Here is a 16,461-nt window from a genome sequence, read left to right as displayed (position 1 = left end):
GTTGTGGTTTTGGGTTAAACCTGTTCCCACTAATGCCAGTCCTTCCAAGGATTATTAGAAGCTATCCCTAAATATTTCAAAGTGTTTGACTTCTTTTCTGTCTCTAGAGAAATGTGTCAGGGATATCTGTGCATAGTTACTGCAATATGATCTTTCAGGAGCAGCTTTTTTATGACTCAGAGAAGAACAGGCAATATGTAAAAATTAAGCTCATCAGAGCTCCATTATGGTTTTGATTTTTCCTGATACTCCTTTGCATTTGTCACATATAGAAAAGAAGCAGATTCACTGAAATTCTTGTCAGTGCTTAGAATAATCACTGTCATTGAAGGGAAGCAGAACATCTATCTGTAGTGCTCAGTACAGAATTAATCATTGTCCTATTTCTTTCAGCCAGTCTGTTGTGTCTTACATTTAAATACTGGGTTTATTAAGTATGGTATTATATATGTGACCAGTTGTTACTCTTTCTCTTGGAGATACTTCCAAATGTCTTGGCTAAAGTCTGTATATATCCATAGCCCATGGACAGCCATAGTTGTGGTCCAAAGTAGTAGATACTTAGAGAGACAAATAGTTTTGTTTCTTTGAAGTGGTTAGTGTAGTGGAAATTTGGAACTGTGGAGAGAAAAGCAGCATACTGTTGAAAACAACAGCATAGATTTTAAGAACACACTTTGTCTGGCACCTTTGTTTAGGGAGTGAGTGATGCTTAAGGCTGTTATGCTCACACAAGAAGTGAAAAATTCTGTTTACCCCCACATTTACTCTTTAGAACACACCTGGCTTAATGATTGAGGCAATAAAAATTGTGTGGCTTTTGATTGTTCTTTGGGGTTGTTTGTGATTTGGTGTTTGTTTTTCTTTTTCTCCCCTAATAGAGTTCCTCTGCCATATTTTTATAATCATAATTTTCTTGATTTGCTTTCCATGATTTTCAGCAGTTCTGAATTATACATAAACTTTGCATGCATAGGCTTTGTCTTGTCTCCCAATTCACTTGCAAGATTAACGTTGCTGTTGACCAAAGTTAAGCAAATGCAATGAAGGCTGATGTGTTTCCAGTTCATTATTGGAAATTGTTCCTGCCTGTGAACATCACAATTCAGTGCACACTTGTACCAGAATAAAATGGTTGATCATTAGCTTCCAGTCCCCTCTGTTTTAACATTACATTTCTTCCAACAAACCCCATCGTGGTACTCATGAAAGACAGCAAGATCACTTTTGGAAGCAAATATGTTTGGATTAGTAAGGCTTTAGAGAATTGGTTTTGAGATTGTAGACCGTTGCATTCATCACCACACTCAAAAGAATGATTTATTCATGTATTTCAGATGGAGGGGTTTTGTTGCCTTCTCTCTAATGGACTGAACTTTGACATACACAAATCATTTGAATGTGTCACACTGAAACCTGCTGGCTGAAAACTGTTATCCTAGCTGGAAACCATGAGGATAATGGAAACTTTCCATTTTCCCTTAAAAGTTATCTTTGCTAAGATTGATTCTTGTGGTAACCCTATTCAGGGTAATGTGGAAGTAAAATAAAATGCCTCTGTGGAATGAGTGGGGCAGGAAAAGCAAAAGAATTGCATCTCTGCTAGGTCATTTGGATGGTAAAGGTTTCTGTGAAGGAAATGTGTAAAGAGCAGACTAAAAAACTTGCTGTTTTGAAAGGGAGATTGAGGGGAAAGAGTTGCCCAGTAACAAGTTCTTATTCACATCAGCATTGAGAGATTAATTTAAACATGATTTTCTTATTTATTTTATTTCGGCTGTCCAGTTAAATGGATCCTCAGTGGCCATATCCCAGCTTGCTATACAGGTAATTGGCAAGAGCATCATCATCTCATGAAGGAAGGAATCCAGCTTGTTGGTTGGGCAGACAAAAGTTGCTCCACAGAAGATGTGAAAGTTGCCTGGATGCCCAAGAAGAAAACATGTTGGTTTTTTTTTCACCATGCCCCAAAACGCACTGGCTTGAAGCAGGCACTGTCAAACTCGTTTCTTTATTCCTTCACTTGTAATGTAGAAGGTGCTGACTGGCAGCCTGGGAAATTAAGTCCTCTATTTCTCCACAGGACAGGTATAGCAAGGGCGGCAGCAATGCAAGCTTCCCCACATTGTCCTGCCAATGTTCCTCAACCCACTTCTGAAGAGGTCACTTCTGGAGGTGAGTGGGTGGAAGAGTCTCCGTCCATGCAGTTCCTGCTGCCAGGCAGTGGTTCTTGTGGGACAGGCTGTTGGATGGAGACTGACCCCTTGTCTTGAATGAGCCACCAGTTGTTAACAGATAATCACTCTATGTATTGTGAAGTGGTGGGGCTGGGGTCGCTCAGGTTGCATTCTTCTGCTTGACTGCTGTCACATTTTGATATTTCTTTGTGGTTGGATGGCACCTTTCCTTTTTTTTTCTTCTTTTATTTGCACTGTTTTCAGACTGTCAATGCTATGTGTACACGTCTACAAAGTAGCATGCAAATGCTGAATGTGGTCTGGTTGTAAATGTGATACAGAGGAGGAATCTCTATTGGCAGCCATGTGTGCCAGAGGAGCTTTAGAGCACTAGACCAGGAGGCATGCTTTGAAATGCACTGAAAATTGATAAGAAAGTGAATGTTGGTTTTCAGTATCTAAATGAACTATTAGGTTTCTGTTGTAAATCCCTATCTTAACATTTCTCTTTTCATAATGACTGTGTAATTTAGATATTAACACCAATTAAGCTGGTAAACTAATGTGCTGGTTTAGATGATTGTACAATTAATTAAATCTGCCTGTCTGAAGTTAGACATGTAGCATTCTGTGCTGCATCTAAGTCATGGATACGTACTAGGATTACAATAGATAGGTTTCACCTAAACCAGAAGATACATGATAAATTGTGAGAGGAATTAAGGGGGCTGATGCACATTTTCAGAACAAAAACCATAATGAGTGCTCACAAGTTTGGCAGATGAATTCTTACATACATCCCTAGATTTATTTAAGTACTACAAGCTTCAAATACAGTGAGGAGTATTCTTTCTCCAGCCAAATTTACATCTCTTAAATATAGAAGTACAATTGAGAAACTGGAATCAAAGGCTTAGCAAGGCTGGTAGGTCATGGAAAATGACTTTTGTAGCTTCAGATGCCATGTGAAAGATTTGCACTGATTTGATTGACATTCAGGGTTGAGGCCCATCAGTCTGATACTGTGGCTGTTTGTAAAAAGGTACAGTAACAGGAGAATGTAAAATAATTCAATCATTGTGTAAATTTAGCATTATTCCTGACTGTTCCCACAAGGTCTAGAATAAAAAGAGTTAATTTTCCTAACAAAAACAGACCTCCTAAGGGGTTTTATTGCGTTTTTGATTTCAAAGGATAAGAACCCAAATTACACTAATTCCATATACAGTTAAAACAGTTCCAAACTTCTGTGTCAGAGTAGTGAGAGATACAGGATTTGGTTCATAATTTGAGTAGGAAGTAATCTGGGGCTGATTTTCATTATAAGTGAACAGTCTGAGGATCCTTGCCATGACAATACATGGCCTTAGGTAGCATAATTTTAAGCATATTTGCTAATGAGTCCTGTGAGTTTGATGTGCCAGTAAGTGATGTGGGTTTGATGTTCCAGCTCTTCTCAGTGCAGTGTAGATTGTAGCCTTTATTGCTGCTGACAGCGCTGTAGAGAAGTCCAGGGCTGGCCTTCACACACCTGTGTGAATTGAGTCTAGAATTTCAGCTCAAACCTACCTCTGTGCTGTATAAACCTTTGAAGATAATTGTATAACTGATCACAATTAAACCTTGTTCATAATAGACTTTATTTTAAATGCAAGTCAGAAAGTCCACTTAAATCATTGTCAGTGCAAATACAAAAGGATGGTCAAGAGACCATTTTCTTCACCGGCATAGTTAATTTTCATTCATCTTTCTGTCTCTGCTCCTGCTTTTTGTGAATTTTTATTAATGCAGAGTCTGAATTGATTTTTTTCCCCATATTAATATTGAATAATGGTGATCTGCAGGAGTATACTTGTAAAGTAATGCATTACCCAGAGCAAGATAATCCTCATCACCTCCATCCTGGAGTTCTAGAGTGAATAAGTAACTGTTGATTCCACTATGCCTGGTCACATGAGAGAAAGCTGCAGTGTTAGGTTGGTAATTACAGATCCCTATATTAAGAGCTTCAGTTTTATCACCTGTTCTTAACCTCTAGTTATATTCTAGCAGAAGGAAATTCCTTCTAACCAAAACTTTGTCTCTGGCAAAAGTAAGGGAGTAAAGTAAAAGGGGGAGGCTAACGTACCAAAGCTGTCTGCAATAGAGAGAATGGTTCAGTGTATTTGGACTGTTTGTAACCAGGCTGGTCCCGTGTGTTCTGTAGGATGGGAGCAATAGAGATAAATTCAGGATGAAAGCATTTATTCTGATTAACAGCTCTTTCTTTCTTGTTTTTTTAATCTCCCAAGAGATTTTTGTTAGTAGTGTTTACACCCAAACTGTAATTTTGTGTGGGAGGAGTCATGGGCTTGTGTCTAAAATGGAATATAATCTGAACGTTAGATGTCACTTAAAAATGTAACAGGATGGAGATGAACAGTGGGAAGAGGAAGGAAGATGAGACTGTAATAGTAAAATTGTAGTGTACTTCCTTAGGATTACCTTACTCCTTGGCCAGTACCATAGAGGTAGAAAATCCTGACTGCACCAGAAGCAGGCAGAGCTATGCTTTCAGTAGAAATAGCAAAGGAAGAAGGTTCAAAACCCAGAGCACATATGAGCATTCTTGAGAAAACATTGTATACAGACCGCTCTGCTGGTATGTACTGCCTCTGCTCTGACCCAGAACAGAACAGCTGTTGCCCTTCTCTACAAACTGATGCCTTTGAAGGTGCATTTTACAGAAAAACAAAATGGTGAGGGTAGGAACTGGTTCACAGGACAGGTTAAGCAATGAAGCTCTAACTTTACAATATCTATATGTATTTAAAAGACATATATGTATGTATTTCCTAGGTATGATTTTTGCTTTGCTTTCCTTAAGTCAGAACAAGGCCTTGCATTTAATTTTAAATATTCTCCCTTTTGATCTGCCTCTTTCAAATCTGACTGAGGGAAATAGCATATTCTGTTACTGAAACATAGGCTGCTCTACCACACATCTCCTGTTTTGAATGCTTTGGGATTGTTCTGTGTTTCTGAAGTAATAAATAAATGGGTCTGTAGCAGCAGTTTGAAAGGTAAGAGCTTAGTGTGCACACATCTGGGTATATTTGACACTTCCTCCCCCACCCCCTGCCTTCCCAATAACCCTTTTGTAGATGAATGGTCTGAGCATAGTTAACCTACAGTGCTTGGTAACGTTGGTCATGGTTCTGTGACTTTCTGAATAGAAGAGATAAATTCTTCTATCTGTTCAGTTTTCTCCTCTTCTTTTTATGGAGACTCTTTTTGTCGCTTCTGATGAAGTGTTTCTATCTCATGGACTCCACGGCAGGTAAAGCTGGCATGCTAAAGTCTTAAATCTTGCTTAAATCTTCTACTGTTTGAAGTTTTTGAGAATTGGGAAGGACTTGGCAGTATCTGAGTGTGCACATGAATGATTTTCCTCCTACTGCTTTTCTTGCTGGCAGATGGTCCTTTGGGGATGTTTGCCAGCAAGTGCAAATCAGAATAGCCTCTAGGAGTGACTGCAGCAGTCAAGATATTGGGCAGCCTTTCCTCCTTGCTGAGCTCAGCAGAACCAGGCCACCTGTGAAGCTGATCTATCATTTTCAAAGCTATTCCATATTTTCCCTCAGTAACCATAATAACTGTAGAAGGAGAGTGTTTAGCTCCCCAGGAGAGCTGTCAAACATGACAAAATATTAAATTAAATGATTGTTACAAAATGAATGCCTGCAATAGTGAGCTTGCAGTTCTAATGTTTCTTTGAAATAGCAGGGGTACTTTTTAAAGTTTAAGCTTTCATGTAAAATTTGTGTTCAAAACAAATGTTCCTATGGACTAAAAGAATTTTGCAGGTTGGAATGATCTTCAAGATACCAGATAAGTGCTGCTCTGTAGCACTACTCTCACTCTATATATAACCCAGATTAAACCAACATACACCTATTTGATAATTAGTATATTATTTTTTGTTTAAAATATTGGGATTTCATTTTATTGATGAGAGTTCTTCTTTTTATGTCAGGTTCTATTTGAATTTATAGACCTCAGTGGTTTTCAGTTTGTTCCAAATCCTCCCCTGAACACTTACCTTTACCTGACCTCTAATACTGTGGATTATTAAAAAAAGAACCAAAACACCCTACAAACCCAAAAAACCCAAGAAACTATCCAAGTTTGCAGAATGTCTTGGCAGCCTGTGCTGTGTGGATAGGTACCCCATGCTTTCTGGTTTCTAATTACCATAGCAGCAGGTTGGTTTTCTGCAGCTACCCAGAAGTGGAGTTCGGTGTATCAATGAGTGGTTATAGAGAATAGGAGAGGTTGGTCCTGTGTGTGCCTCTCATGGACCAAAGCAGATGTCTCTTAGTAATCCTGTGATGGATATCTTCCAAACCGCAGTAACCTGAATTCTGAGGCTTTCTTTGTGCTGCTGGGCTTGGAAGGAATGCTCAATAGAAAGTGATTAACAGAAGTGCTGGTGAAAATAATTCCCTTACTCCCATTTTACAGTAATAACTGCAAGGTATCAGAATTGATGGGTGACTGAAAAAAAAAAGTTGTGTGAAAGAAAAATTGTACCAAGAGTATGCCAACCACAACAATACAATAGGAAAAACCTTAGCTTCAAGAACAAAAATTTCCTATGCCTTTTGATAACGCTGAGGTTTAACTACATTATTCAAGTCTGCCATAAATCATGATCAGATTTATATCTTTCTTGTTATTTATACACTAAGAGTCACTAGGCACAGCTGGTTCTGTAAACACACAAGAAGGAGGTGGTTTCTGCCTGGGGCAATGTTGGTGTTAAATATGAGAAAAGAGAAATTACAAGAATATGTTGAAACAGGGAACATGAGGTCATGGTTCCTGTGCTGGTCAGCACAAAAGGAAGCAGCTGCAGTATGGACCTGGCTGCCAAGTGTTTTCATTTGCTGGCAATCTGTTGCGGTGCCCTGAGGAACACAGTTTGGTTTATCTGAGCTCAGATAAAGTTAGATCAAGCAGTTCTTCCTGTCTGTGGAAACATTCTTCACGTGGAAAATATTCTTGCATTGCCCTTCATCACTGTCTCTGCACATGCTGTTGCAACATTCATCACCACCACTGTAATAACTGATGGAGCAATGGAACTCATAGTGATACACTTGTGTGACAGTTTCTTTGGACACCCCGGGGCTCCACTGATTGCCCCAAAAACCTAAGATGAGCTAGAAAACTGTGCTGGTTGTTAGAAAGAGGGAGTCCATTGTGCATTTCTCTGGAGAAAGGCAGATGACTTCAGGTGGATGAGAGAGTCCTAAACAATTTAATCATAGTGCAAGTAGATTGGACATGGATTTTTCTATTTATTTAAAAGATATATACTGTGTAAAAATTTGTAACTGTATTGTGTAGCTTGAGTGTACATTAAGTCTTGTCATGGGGATCTGACATGCTCTGTCTGACATTGTCTGTCTGTGAACAACCTTTAGGTGAGATGAAGGACTTGTGGTGCTGGAGTCAGGAGAGAGCAAAGTGCTTTGCAGCAAAGATGTTAAGATACTTGCTTGTCCACTGTCATACTCCAGGCAGATTGTTTCTTTTCTCTCTGGTTCCTATGCCATGACTGATTCACAGTCTGTTTTTCTATTATTGTTTTTCAAATGGTTCTCTGCTATTCCTTCCTAAGCTGGATTTGAATTGTATTCAGCTGGTGTCAGCAACAGCTGTCAGCTATCACTAAATAATTAACAGCCATATATGAGAAAGGTAAAAATACTCCCTCTTTCTGTAGTCTTGGCCAAATGAATCTTTTCCTCTCTGCATGTTTTCAAAATAGTTTTATATCTTTCCCATGAATGAAATATTAGGCTATAGGTAATGTATGAATATTGCTATGGAATTGAATACACTTACAAATGTGGCTTGCTCTGCTTGACTTGTAATTTTTCACCTATTATTAAATGTTAAAATAAATTAAAAAAAAGATAATTACAATTAGTGCCATAAATCAATATGTGTCCTGAACTGCAGAGCAAGTCATTTTTATAAGAGGACAGCCCTCTATATTTATAATAAATCAAATTCTTTTGAGCTTCCTGATTAAAGTAATTAGTCATGTATGGTGATACAAAGCCATCAATGAATACATAGCTTTGTTTAGCTAATGCTGGATCTCAGGTGGTTTTGTAAGGGTCACTCCTTACAACCAGGTGCACCCTGTAGTGGAAATGTGTTGTTCTGTTGGTGGGGAAGTCATTTCCTCTAACCTAAATCAATAAAGCAAGCAACTCTCCTGCAGTTAGAACAAACTGCCTTTATGACTTTAATGTGGAAACTAGTTTTAAATGCTAGATAGGACATAGCAGAGGGTGTTGAGTAAGGAGTTGATATTAACGGGTGCTTAGTTGATGAGGAGAGGTGCTTGAGTTTAGTGATGTCTCTTCCAGGCTGTGCAGATGCCTGCCTCTCAGACATTCTGTGAAGGTTTCCTTACTCAGCACCTGCCCTGCTAATACCTGCCAGTTCCCCTGCACAGCTGTGGAGAGATCTGGTTAATGCCATTTGCAAAGTCTTTGGGAGCTGCATATGCTCGGACACCTGTAAAATGCTGGTGTTACTCAAGGGGCTTCAGCCTGGAATGTGAGCTCTTCTCTCCACCTATGTGTAAAAGACAGGTCACTGCCAAACTAAAATTCTTGCTCTCAAGCTATGGAAGAGCATGTGTGAAATCAGATGTCCTTCTGCCTTGCTTTAGCTGTTGATGAGGCGAATCCGCTCTGGGGCAGGTTCAAGCGCAGCTTATTTTACGTTGCAAGAACATTTTGTGCATCTGGAATGTGAAATCAGTTCTGTCTGGTAAGTAGTTGGCATCATTTTCACAGCAATCACTTTTAGTGAAAAATAAACTCGTATGTTGATGACAAAAATTACTGTTTCCTTGGAGAAGGGGATTTCAGAAGTCTCCTAATGCCAATGCATGTAGGTAGATCTAAGCAGGATGATTTTGGGTTTTTTTTTTATTAAGAACTGAAAAAGACATTTCAGTTTGGTTCTTGATCTTTTCAGGTCTGTTATGACAAAACTCTCACTGCTTGAGAACTGACCACAATGTATTACAGGATCTTGTGAAAATGTAATGTTACAAAGGACCTAATGATCTACTTTGACTTAAACTTCATTATATTTCTAAACATGAAGTCTTTCTGATTTGGTTTCTATGTAAAATTCCAATTCAAGGCTAATTATGAAACCTCCAAATTTCATATTAGACTGTATCATTTATTTAGAGTTAAAAGAAAACTTCCCATGAATTACTTTGGTTGCCTGCTGTGCACACTAATAATGTCAGGCTAATCTAAAGAAGAGTGCCAGTCAGTCACTTTGGAATTCTGGTGTAACAGGAAGGAGACAATTAAGAGAGGGAAAAGGGCTGAACTAGTGGCTGTTTTGTACTCAGTTTTAAAATCTACAATCAATCAAATAGGTCAAGAATGGCAGGTGTGCTTGTGAAGAGGTATAGGTTTGTTTACTGGAATGCTCTGTGGAGTGGAATTGTGAAATAGTAATGATGAGTTGTTACTACAGGTGGTGCTTCTTTTAACTTATACTCCTGTGAGAAATAAGTCATAACATACAGGTTGAGGACATGGGAGATTTGGCTTAGGAAAAAGGGTAGTTGTGACTAAATGCAGGTTAACATGTGAGTTCTGGCATTTTCCCCCCAGTTGTTAGTGCTGAAACATGAAGGGATTCACAGGGAAGCTTAGATGTGCATTAAGGGAAAGGCTTGACATATGCTTGGACAAAGAAAATCAGCATTTTCAGAGATTCTGCATTTCTAACCATTGTAGCATTGTCCATACTAAAAAAAAAAACAGGCAGGCTCCAACAAGTCCTCTAAAAGAATGAACGTTGTGATTTGAAAAGAAAATAGGCACTCACCACCTGGGCATTAATGCAGCCAATTACCACGTCCTGCCTTTCACATGTTATTATGTTAGAGCAACAAAAGAGCCAATATTGTATTTTATGTGACCTTTCTAATGCTATATATACACGTATAGATTTGTGTTATTTGTCTTTTTGATTCACCAAATGTTTCTTATTTGTGGCTCAGGGCATTTATTTATTGCAAGGCTTCAAGCTGCGGTAAGCAAGGTCATAGATTAAGAATTGATTTCCACAGTTGCTCTAGCATACAAACTAAATTTCTCTTGGTTGGTTATAAAAACTACAGCTGGGCATAAATTCAGCTTTTCAACATTGTCTTGAAAAATAAGGTTAAAGCAAATGAGAGAATACTCTTGAGTATATATTGCATGCTTCATTTAGGCCTTCAGCTAAAACCTAAAGAAAGTAAATAGTTTTTATGCTGCAAGCTTCTGTGTCAAAATATGGTACTGCTAAAAGGTTCTTTTATTTCACTTCTTAATTTTTGTGGTTGTTGTTGTTATTACTTCATGTCTCCCTTTTTAATAAAATGTTCTGTACAGGTTTTGGCAAATCCTGTTTTGATCAATATGTTGATGAGTTCTTTGGTTTTGATATATACTGCTAGGGCTGTTGCTAATTAGAGTAAGAATGTGGGTGTCAAAATGGAATATAATTTACTCTTCCTTGGAAATAGTCCTACCAGAAATAGAAGCATCCTGCTACTCTCTTTGCTTTGTCTCTCATGTGAAACACAACATGTTGGACTGAAGGAATATTTTGATCATAACCTGAAAACTAAAATCAATGAGGTACACTTTGGGAGTGTTTTTTATGTGCTCCTTGTTGGTTGTGGGGTTTTAATTTTAAGGTGTGCTTTGTGTTGGTAGTGATAGTAAAGCTATACTGTGTGCAGCAATCAATTTGTGTAAATGTCAAGGATGTAGAACTGTTTGAATCTTTGCTGCAGTAGACAAATTCCTGGTAACTGTATCACAAATGTTAAGTTATAGAAATTGACTTCTTAGACACATTTTTAAAGAAAATGTTTCTGATGTAAGACTCTGCCCCAGCCCTCTTTGTTTCTGAATTACTATGCCTAGAGCAGAACCTATAGTACACAGTGTGTGTTTTCAAGTCATTAACAACCTCATTATCAGGTGGCTTTATGAGCATTAGCTTGGCTTATACTGTTCTTGCACATGTCAAGAGTTATTCGTTCTGCCATTAGTGGGGGGAACCAGATTGCAAAATTATTTTCCTAGGATAACAGTGAGCATTGTGTTTGCTTTATGACAGTTCTTGGCCTGGCACAGTTCACCCTGGACCTTATAGCACTGGCCCACAAGGAAGAGACTCATGTGTCAAATGTTTTGTGGGAGTGTGATGGCTGAATTGCCAACCCTGTTGCACAGTAGGGCATGAAATAACTTTCTTCACAGTAATCAGAACTTCTGTGCAAAGATAAACAATTTGAAGGCCAAGTAAAACAGTTTTGCAGGTAAAACAGGTATGGAGTTCTTTGAAAATATAAACTTCCTTAAGAAGGTTAATATGCATAGAAATGAAGTAGCTCAGACTTAGAAACCACTCCTTCTGATTCAAATTTGGAGGAATGAAATTGTGAAACACATCTCTTTATTGTGATTCTTATCCTCTCCCTGAACTGGATTTTGTGGGATTAGAATTGTAGAATGGTTTGGACTGGAAGAGACCTCTTCTAGTCATCTAGTCCAACTTCCCTGCAGTATGCAGGAACATCCTCCACTAGATGAGGTTGCCCAGAGTCTTGTCAAGCCTGACCTTGAATGTCTCCAGGGATGGGCCCTAAACCACCTTCTTGGGAAACCTGTTCTGGTGTTCCACCACCCTCAGCGTAACGAACTCATCCCTAATATCCAATCTAAATCTATTTAAAACCCATTGCTCCTCATCCTATCACTACATGCCTTTGTTAACAGTCCCTTTCTAGCCTTCTTCTAGGCCCCCTTCAGGTACTGGAAGGCTGTTACTAGGTCTCCCTTTTCTTCAGGCTGAACAACTCCATTTCCTTCAACCTCTCACAGGACAGGTATTCCAGTCAGCCCACTGTCTTCGTGGCCCTCTTCTGAAGCCACTCCATCAAGTCCATGTCCTTCCTGTCTTGAGAGTACACAGATCTCTTTTCAAGGATACACACAGCACTTTGATCTGATTTTGCAAAATCTTGACTTGAAGGTACTGAAAACTGAGGATTTTGTTGATGTTTAAAAAGCCTATGTCCACAGCAAAGTTAATTTTGACTTCTTGAGATTTCCATGTGGAAATTTGTGGTGAAATGAGGTGAATCTATTCAACTCAGACTTTCTCTGAATAAGGAAACAGTTTCCCTGAAAGCTTTGTTAGGAAGGAATTCTGATTATTAAGTCTGGTAGTCAGGAAGGTTTCTTGTTGGAGTATTACTGCAGGATTAACCCAAGCATGATTATGCCTGACTGATTCCCACCTATTGCCAAAGTGTAGATTTCATTTTTGAGAACTACCTCAATAGGTATTAAGAAAAGTATTCCAGCACTGGTTACCCCAGTACTGTGATTCCATTTTGCTGGTACTGCATCATTTGCTTTAGTCTGTAATTAAACAAAGTTTTCATAGCCAGGAAACAGAACAAATGAGGGTCTTGTGTGCACCAACAGCCCCCTCAAACACGCAAAAAAGTTCAGCTGTGAGTGAAACACTATTAAAAGCAACATTCATACAGATGCCAAGTGGGAAGAGACATCAGGCATATAATAAAGAACAATTAATTTGTTTCAGGAAGATTATATGTAAACTAATAAAATATATATTAAAAAAACAATCTGTTTATCTTCTTTTAATCTCAGTTTTCCATAAGAACAATAGCAGTAGTCTACCTAGGCAACAAAGACTTTGGTTCTACTTAATATCTCAGTAGCCTTGCATTCAAATGCTGACATTTCACAGTCCTGATAGCTGATTTTGGTAATGAACCCTTATGCATCGATTGTCTTGAAATGTATTGCCTTCTGCACTTGGAGGTTTTAATAAAGACACAGAGACTTCATTACTGTAAGGCAAAATGAGACACCTTATGGATTTTTCCACAACACATTTTTGTTTGCAGCTGGGTGACCACATTGTGTAACATGTTTGTTTAAGTAGATGTACAAGTAGATATTTTTGCTGGGCATGTGATTTAAAAAAACATAAATTTGTTTTTCCCTCCAGATCTGCAGGCATAAAGCCCAGGTGAAAATGCATTGTGTAGTTTTTAGAGGTTGTGCAATGTCCTTTGGTCAGCAGCTACTTTATACAAACACAGTTTCTGCATTCATCGTAAAACCCAGAGCTAGCAATAAGATTTGAGCAGAATGAGAAGACCTTTCCAGAGGGAAACTTACAAGCAGAGTTCTTTCATTTGAAAGGCTGTGGTTGACTTTCTTAAACTATGGCTGTTTGTTCATCTGACCCATTTGTCCCGTGAAAATAGTAGTAAATCCTGTGACAGTAGAGCTTTTTTGATCATGGGAATCCAATATTCATTGCTTGATGGCATTTGCTTTTATAAACAAGAACTACAGTTTTTAATGTTCTTGTGAGCATCCTAAATCAGCATTTGGACCATACATTTTTCAGGTGTGACTATGCAGCCAGAGCTTGATGCTATTACTGCTGTCTTCCAGTTATTTATCTGGTAAGTATTGTTGTATTTTAAAACAAAATGTATGGATTCTTTTTGCCAAACACAAATATCCACAAAGAATACTTCCATCACTAAAAACTGGCATTATGGATCCTGCCTTGGCCGTCAGTCCTTTGCAAATTGCAGTAGCATACCTTCTGAAAAACATGAATGCTGATTTAGAAGAACACCTTGAGTGACTGATGTGAGCTTAAGAAAAGGCATGAGCAATGTGAGATGGCTCTGCTACAGTTTTCACTCCGTGGGAAGCCTGCTCAGTGTCTCGCAGTGCTGTGCGTGCTCTGTTCTGCGGCATGCGCCTGCGCTGGCACGTCCAGCGGAAAAGCGACGGAAACATGCAGATGCTGAGAGAGATGCTTGAAGATGTTGAAGAAGTAGAGGTCATCTGGTGTGAAACTTCTAGGTATGCCCTTATTTTTATCAACAAAATGGCGTAGTACTTGAACTGTTGACATTCTTTACTTGCTGTCTGAATACAGATTTGTTTATAATATTTATTGCTTTCTTGATGATAGGAAGTTGAAGAAGAGGGTTGGATGAAAGATACAGGGCAGTTCCTGTTAATACAGAGCTTTTGTCCCCTTTCTATCCTCTCAATAAGATTCAGTGACATGGGACAATTTTAATTCATTCCTAATGACATGGGAAAGCAGAAGAGAAGGCTGCAGATCTGCAAATAAAAAACAATTATTATTTGCTTGTTTGCAACTGGCAAGGAGACAGCAAATGGCTAGCCTTAAGTTATTACTGGTACCTGAACTGTGTTTTCTATATCCCATTGCTCATGGATGTGATCATCATTTTCTCATTATGCTTTATGTTCCTGGCCTGTCTAAGATCATTTATGTCAGATGCCTCTGTGCTCTTTTCAAATGGCTTTTGGTTTGTTTTAAAAATAATCAGACTGCAACTCTTACATGGGAGGGATGAGTGGTGGATCTCATCCTTACTCATTCTTGCTCATTGTGAACATCTGTGAACACTTGCTGCAAAACTACTCCAGAAACTGTTAATTGCTTTCTGTATCTTTTTTTGCCACTCAGAGGTGCTGGTATGTGGATGTTTCCTGACTCAGTAGTGGGGATTTTCTAATTAATTGAGAATTATTTTTCTTTTATTAAAAAAAAAAAGGTAAAAATTAGTCACACTGGATCAGTGTGATAGAAAACCAGCTATTCAGGCTCCGTTTAGGGGAAGGTCTGTTGCCAAATTGCTTTCTCCCTAAACTTAGTGACCTTAAGTGGAGTCTTAAGAAAGTGAACCCACGTGATCTGTGTGCTTTCAGTTTGTATTGACATTTGTAACCTGGCTATAATTTGGCTCCACAGTACTCACAGCATGCCAGAGAAGAGCTAATCCTGCAGGTGGGTTGTAGATTGCTCCATGTTGCCCAGTCCTAGGCCTGTTGGGTCTATGCTGAGACTTTCCCCTTCAATAGAGCTCTGCAGTTCGAGCTGCTGCAACCTCTTTATATGAGGTGGTGCATTTGCACTGTGAGCAGTGGTTGAACTTACAAGTATCAAGGAACTCAGATACCCACTGAAAACACTATATTGATTATAAGGATCTGAGGTATTGAGTGTAGAACTAGCTGACACAGTTTTACAAAGTTGGGAGCATAAGAAGATTTAAGTGATTTCTCTGTTGCATAGCAGGATTGAATCAATGGCTTTGTTTTTATGTTTTTGTTTGAAAGATATCATCTCCTGGCTGCAGAAGGGGTGGATTCAGCTTCTTTCTGGATCCTGAGCTCATCACTTAAGGAAGATCTTGCTTTCTGCTGCATCCCAAAGACAACATGGAAGGGGAGAGCATCTATGAGGTTGATTCTGGAGATGGGCTAGGAGGTAAGAGTGCCTATAACTTATTTTTGTTTTCATCTTAGGTGGCTGGTTACAGAGAACCTTTATGACAATGGACCTTGGAAGCCACAAACCCCAAATGTGTAAAGATGTTTCCAGTTCATTGATTGTATTATGTCACTTTACAAACAGTGAATAAAAGTTTTTGAAAACTCCTGTGTCCTAGGGGAGGTGGTGCAGCGAGACACTGCATGTTCTAAATGTTGTCATTGGGAGCCTGAGGTGTCCCACAGGTTATGCAAAGCCTAAATACTTACAATAAAAGCAAAGGCATGTGAGCCTTTTTCTCTGTTTGTTTCTTCTTTTTCTGTCTCTTATGGTAAATAAGCATTGCACACACTATCTGTTTTGTTTGTATTTTTTCAACTGAACTGCAGAAAACAGCATGGAATGGTGCTGGCTCTGTCTTCTCTGCTAGTGACCCCTGTGTAAATGGAGACTTTTCACTGTCATCAAATAAAGACTTCTTGTTCTTAGATACTGACTCTACAGTTGTCCTGTGACATATTAGCTAATACCACTGCTGTTGTTTGTTGTTTTCTTAATGGGGTGAACAGCTTCTCAGAGGAGGTGCTGGAACTTGTCCAGAGAAGGACAACAAGGCTGGTGAAGGGCCAAGAACACAAACCCTATGAGGAAAGGCTGAGGGAGCTGGGAGTGTGCAGCCTGGAGAAGAGGAGGCTCAGGGGGGACCTCATTGCTGTCCACAACTACGTAAAGGGAGGTTGTAGCCACGTGGGGATTGGTCTCTTCTCCCAGGCAACCAGCAATAGAACAAGGGGACACAGTCTCAAGTTGTGCCGGGGAAGTA

At 39.0% G+C, this 16,461-nt stretch overlaps 1 protein-coding gene across 7 annotated transcripts in view; it reads left to right on the top strand.

Moving 5' to 3' along the window:
• Nucleotides 1-16,461, top strand: part of PPP2R2C (protein phosphatase 2 regulatory subunit Bgamma) — a 161,199-nt gene that overhangs the window by 61,944 nt on the left and 82,794 nt on the right. For 2 of the 7 annotated variants that reach the window (XM_064151499.1, XM_064151498.1), the window contains exon 2: nt 2,084-2,175. The exons of 2 other annotated variants lie outside the window; for them this stretch is intronic. In XM_064151499.1, coding sequence (XP_064007569.1) covers nt 2,109-2,175 — 67 coding nt within the window. In that variant the 5' untranslated portion in view covers nt 2,084-2,108. Of the gene's footprint in view, nt 1-2,083; nt 2,176-15,484; nt 15,636-16,461 lie in introns of all 7 variants that reach the window. 3 more of the 7 variants (XM_064151501.1, XM_064151502.1, XM_064151503.1) reach the window with 2 other exon arrangements.

This window comes from Pogoniulus pusillus, chromosome 11 (genome assembly GCF_015220805.1).
Source record: "Pogoniulus pusillus isolate bPogPus1 chromosome 11, bPogPus1.pri, whole genome shotgun sequence".
Taxonomy (NCBI): domain Eukaryota; kingdom Metazoa; phylum Chordata; class Aves; order Piciformes; family Lybiidae; genus Pogoniulus; species Pogoniulus pusillus.
The sequence above is the reverse complement of the archived record's forward strand: the minus strand, read 5'-3'. Positions and strand labels throughout refer to the sequence as shown.